Genomic DNA, 6,454 nt, shown 5'->3' with positions numbered 1-6,454 from the left:
TCTTCGTCATTTCTTAAGAGGATTTATAATATTGGTATCAATTTCATCGTCATAATCATGCGGCATAACTGGACGGTACCATGTTTTTCATAATCCCACTTTTCTATCCATTCATCTAACCAAATTGCTTCATAAATTGTACTAAACCCTCCTTGAGCCAAATATTTGATGTTTCTTAATCGAGAATAAAAAATCCATTCAAGAGCTTCAAAACTTGTTCTTGCATTTAATTGTGAATTCTTAATAAAACTTATCTACACAGTGAAATTCGATAAACCGGATCTTCGATAAACCGGATTTGGCCCTAAACCGGACTTTTTTGCTGGAACCAAATCACGTATATTAAAATAGTTTCGATATACCGGAGTTTACTAGTAAAAGCTCGATATTCGATATAACGGATCAATTTTCTAACCAGCTATAGTAAAAATGATTCGATAAACCGGAGCACGTGATCATTAACCAATAAAATTTAAGTAACGTGATGCGGTAAATCTTAATTTTGGCCAGAATTATAAAAATCTTAATTCCGGCTGAAGTTATGTATTACTTATATATTCAATTAAAAATATTTTATATTCATTTTCAACTTAAAACTAAGATGAAAAATTAAAATATAGTGCATATTAATTTTATTAGCATGAATTTTTTAAAAAAATTCAGTATAATAGATTTCCAATATATCGAAATTTTTTCGCTATACCGGATATCCCGATAAACCGGATAATTTTAGTGGAACCGATAGATCCGGTTTATCGAATTTCACTGTGTATATTATCATTTCCACTAGTTCAATTATCAAAATTTTGTTGACATTTTTTGGAACATTTATTACACCAATCATGATGTGTATTTGGTTGATTACATCCAGGACATAAGCCAAATTCTTGATTAATTAAACGTTGTTCATATGAATAAGAATAATCATCATTAACCGTAAAATTGCTAAAATTTCTTCTAATAATGTAAATGTTACTGTTATAAAATAATTCAAAATAAATATCTCATAAAGTGATTCATAGAGAAATTCATATAACTTATATTAATTCTCTTATAAGTACCATTATTGAATTTGAACTTTTAAACATATACTTTTGTAATTTGTATCAGAAATAGATTTAAATAACGATTTCTCCGAATGTGTAACGATGTACTGCAATGCCAGGAATTAACCTAGTGAATTTATTAGTTGTGGGGCGCAGTATTACATTTAGTTTAAGTGTATAAAATTTTAAAGTATTATAATTGTGGAATGTTACGTAACATCCGTAAAGATGTAAAACTATTCTTGTGTTCACCTTTATTTTTAGGTTTGGGAATGGGAATTATGTTCGGGATATTTCTATAATAAGAAATGGATTTGGAGATCAATTTTTAGGAATTTTCAAAGTTAATATTTATCAAAAGTGGGAATTGAAAAAGGGAAACATGTCAAGAAAATGGTTTCCTAAAATCAAAATCCGTTTGTATAAAAATGGGAGACTTCAAGAAATATTTTCACGAATTTTATCATTTAGGAATTAACTTATTAAGAAAAATTACTAATCCAAGCATTACATTACATTATTTTGTATTATCATATTTGTGTAATTAATAATCATCATTTTTGTTAAGACTGCGGTGGCAACGTACTGTAGTTTACTACGAGCGTAGGTCTTACAGTGTAACAGTGCACAATTAAATAGTCGATCGTTGTGAGACGCAGAATTTATAGTTTATGTAATCAAGTTGAAAAATATAATTCGTACAAAGTACAAACTATATTATTTTATGTATAATGCCGGTCACAGATCCATGAAGTTAGAAAAAGTTGATAAACTGTCATTTTGTATTAATAAAATAATTGATAATATTATATTGAATGATATCAGAGTATATAAATTTTATTTATTGCATAAATAAATCTGAACAATAATAAAATTATTACGAATAAAGTCATTATTAACATTATAATAAGTGACACATTAAAAAATTAATTATCTTTTTTAATATTATTTATTTTGATAAATATGTAGCAATATTTGAGTAACGAAATTGACAAAGTATAAATTAATAATGAGTATTTTATTTACCATTATTTTTCAGTATTAGGAAACATAAACTATAATGCTAATCACATGAATAAATAAATGGTGTGGTTATTTATTTATTTTATGTGAAGCAGTAGAATTACAATGAGAAGTCGCTACACTATTCTAACGAATATACATACGAATATACATAAACGGACACCACGTCCAAACCAACGGTCAAAGGCCGAAGGAGCGGACCTTCACTTGTTAAATCCCACCTATCCCGGATCCCGACCGATACGGGGTAGTAAAAGAAGAAAAGAAAAAAGACTAACTCCTAAAAGAAAAGGAAACAGCATTAATTCTAGAACGGTGGGTAATAATAGCTAAACTTTTAGAAGCAAAAATTATACAAGTGGTAGGTGACTGACTATACATAAAAGGGTACGTGTCTATAATCTATAGAAGAACTACGTGTATTATCTGTAAAACTAAGGTTTGGGTGTTGATAAAATGGTCCGCTATGTAAAAAGTTGGATGACGTAAAAGGATAAATAAAAGATCAGTATTATTCTTATAATTCCTATAAACAAAGTACGGGTTGCAATATACAAATCAGTTTTAGAGCTTGATCGTTAACGAACAGCGCAAGCGGCTCTGTAGGCCGATTCTGATGATAATCTTTGAATTGATGTTTGGTAATACCATGGCCCATGGGTGCGTTTCCAATCCTTCCATTTCATGGAACGAGTTTTCCAAACTTTTGTCTTGATCTCGACTAAGGTAAATTGTAGAAAAGGCAACAAAATGTTTGAAATATTTTTGTATGTGTTAAAGTGAGCTTGAAAGATATTAAATAAGTCTTGAGTGACGTAAGATCGCATTAACAAGATGGCTTCTATCGTGATCGGTTGATGGTTAAGGCCCATTTGAATGTGTTTGCATATTTAACGCTATTGGGAATACAAAGTGAAGAGCTTGTCAGCATGTTGTTGTAATGTCATTTGGAGAACCGTAGCAAGATGAAGCAATATGTCTCTAATTGAAAATTGCGGTTAAGTATATCTAAAGTTGGTAAAGTGTTGGTGGAAGTTTTTATTTTCCAAGTCGCGTCTTTTGAGTGATTCTTGTCTGTGCCTTATGTGCGAGCATTGTGGTTAAGCCTTATTTGTGATGATGATTTGTCTATGTTATCAATAAATTTCAATGGTAATAAAAAAATATTAAATATTTAATAATGGATTAAGTTTTTTTTTTAATAATATTTATTTTAGTTATTACTTTTATTACTTGGATAATTTTTTTTTTATTGATAATTGATGTTTAATGAGCCAAATTTGAAGTTTCGAATGAAAAGGCAAAATCAAAAATTCAATTTTGATTATAATCGATATTATATTATAGTAACATATTTTTCAGGCAAAATTTATTGCATTTTTGTAACATAATGAGCTTATAAAAATTAAAAGTTAACCATGTTTTAGATAATTATTTTACTCAATAAAATTTTTTAAAAAAAAAATTTATTATAGTTGACTAAAGTTACTAAATATTTAAGATTATAAGACAATACATAATATCCCTTTTTAGGTATATCTGGAAATTTTGATGACATTATTGATGACTATATCTATTTGGTGAACGACTCTATAAAATGATCCTTATTTTAAATATCGTTTTTTATTCACTGTTTAATGCAAAAAAAATCATTTATTAGGGCTTTCTAAGAATTTAGTCCATTAGAAAATTATACTAACCATTTTCATAAAATTCTTGAAGAATTTCCTAATGGTTCACAAGTTTACAATATTCTAATATTATTATTTTTATTTAATTTAGTAATGAAGGTTGATTCGATTTAAACTGGCAAATAATTAAAAGAACTTTTTTAACGGTCATGAAAATTTTTACGCCAAGTTTTTCCAGATTTACGATACAAAAATTTTAGAAATTGTTTATAAATTAAAATTAGGATGACTATTTTTACTCAATTAAACTCTTGGAATATTCCACATAATTAAATTACTTTTTATACAAAAATATGTTAAGTCTTTATAATTTTTTTAACATATTTTCACAATATCAATTATATCATAAAAGTAAATTTATTGGATACGGATACAATAAATAAATATAAAGCATAGAAAAACAAAAATTATATGACGTAATATTAATATTATTAATTTATTGTGGGTTGAAAGATTCTATAATTGGCTAAATAAAAAAAATGTCATAAATTATTATGATAACTTGATAATTTTTTTGAGATAATTTATTAATTAATTCACCTAAATAATAATTTTGACGCAAACGAATTTAAGATTTTCAGTTTATTGTTAAGTGATATAAATAATAAAAATGAATAAATAACGATAAAATTTATTTCTATTATAAAGGAATTTGGTGAATTTTTTTAAATTATACGGTGTAATTATACGATGTTTTTTTTCCATTCTTTTTTCTTGACATTATAAATCACAAGAATTTTGATCGTGTGACTTTTGACCTGATTGTTTGCATCTACGGCGGGTAGGGAATTAGATGTTAATCTATTAACGTCACTATATTACGTTATGAAGTTCGTTCATTTGAATTCGTGATTAATTGATCAAAACTTTTCTAAAAATAAATATTTTTTTTCTTAATTATAAAAAATCAGAAGAATAATACTTTTAACTTTATAACTTCGTAATTAATATTTATACAAGAAAATTGGAACAAATGAGGAATTTGTACAATGGTAGATTCTTTTTTTTAAAAAAAAAAGTTTCAATGTATTTTACAAACAAAAAATATTCAACTTTGTAAAAAAAAAATCAAATAATAAGATCCGAATAAAATTAGAAGTCCATTCATTCGAATATCATAATATGTAAAGAAATTTTGCTTCATCGTTCTCTTTCGAGTCATGCGAAGAAATTTCCGTTTGATTTATTAAATTTTAATCCAATAAAGTTAAGAATTTACTAAAAAAATTAAGAAATTTTTTATGATTTTAATTATTTTTTTTTTTTCGTCGTAAGATAAAGAAAATATTCGTTTGTAAATTAACTGCTTATTATTTGCTATAACTTTTTTGTCAAATCTTTGTGTTTTATCCGAGTCTATTTGACTATTTCCCTTTATAAGAATAGTAAATGTTTTTGTAAAATGACCCAACTCTCTCAAGAAGCTATTCCAATACTCGTCTTCAAGGCGATTGTCACTAAAAGAAAATAAAATGAACGTTAGCAACGTTCTTGGGATGATTCCCTCCTTCCCAATTACCTCAATATTTAAGAAGCCATTCCAATAGCGGTTATCTCTATAAAAAAAAGATTGTGACGTTTTGTAAATATAAAGAGATACAGACTTTCCCTTTTTATTTACCTCAACTCTCAAAAAGCCCCAATAGTCCTCAAAGTGTATTCTCTTAAAAAAAAGAAAAAAAAAGTCAATAGCGTTCTTGATAAGAACCCCAGACTCGTACCTTCAATTTCCATTACCTCAAGAAGTTTTAAGGTGGTTATCCTAAAAGGAAAAAAAATGAACATTAATAATGTCCTTTTAAAGAGTCCGGAACTCTCATTCTTCCATTTACCTTAAAAAATAATTCTCACGTTAAAGTGACGTTCCTGAAAAGAAACCGGCCCTTCCATTTACCTCAAGTAGTAATCACTAATGGTTGTACTTTAAATTTAAAAAGGGAAATATTATACAATATATACTGTACAATTGACAAAAACTATTTTATTTTTAATTAAGAAAAAATTTTTTTTGTTTATAAAGGGTAAAAGGGGTTCCGGATCTGACGGATGATCCTACATCATCCGATCTCATTCCGTCATCCGATCCGTTAAAAAATACTCATCCGATCTATCTGATTTATCCGACGAATGACGGATATCCGAATTTCAAACGGGATGAACGGTTGACGGATTGGAACACTAATGATACATTTCTTTAACGACTTTTCGTTCTAAATTAAAAATTTTTTAATTTTTTAGAAAACAAACATTTAAAAGGGGTTTTTATTGGTTCATATATTCTTATTATATATATAATTTATTATTCTTCCTTAGTAAATTTATTTAGAATATTTAAATTTTGACAAATATTTTTTTTTTAGACATATACTAGCCAGATAATTTTAGAGTAGTGTAACCTTTGAATTTCAATTGATTTAATTTATACTTGTTATACTTGCAAAATTTTCAGCTTTATTTGATTTATAATTAATTGGAGACGATCGTGCGGCTAATTGGCGACGAAACATCACAAAATAAGTAAGAATGAAAAGAGACACACGCTGATCACATTCGATTCTATACTATTCATGAAACCTATTCAATGCAACATTATTCACATTTTTCTTTAGACAGGTAATATATTAATTTATACAATATTCATGCAACTTTATTTTTTTTTTTAAAAAAAAAATTGAATTCTGTGTACTTAGATAA

At 26.9% G+C, this 6,454-nt stretch overlaps 1 protein-coding gene across 1 annotated transcript; it reads right to left on the bottom strand.

Annotated features, from left to right (window-relative positions):
- Positions 1-2,647: 2,647 nt before the first annotated feature.
- On the bottom strand, positions 2,648-2,941 carry OCT59_016982 (uncharacterized protein; the record flags this gene model as incomplete). Its single annotated transcript, XM_066146055.1, has 1 exon — positions 2,648-2,941. The coding sequence occupies one exon, from the start codon at positions 2,939-2,941 to the stop codon at positions 2,648-2,650; it is 294 nt and encodes a 97-aa protein (XP_066003782.1).
- Positions 2,942-6,454: the final 3,513 nt, after the last annotated feature.

The sequence above is a fragment of the Rhizophagus irregularis genome, chromosome 25, assembly GCF_026210795.1.
Source record: "Rhizophagus irregularis chromosome 25, complete sequence".
In the NCBI taxonomy this organism is placed as follows: domain Eukaryota; kingdom Fungi; phylum Glomeromycota; class Glomeromycetes; order Glomerales; family Glomeraceae; genus Rhizophagus; species Rhizophagus irregularis.
The sequence above is the reverse complement of the archived record's forward strand: the minus strand, read 5'-3'. Positions and strand labels throughout refer to the sequence as shown.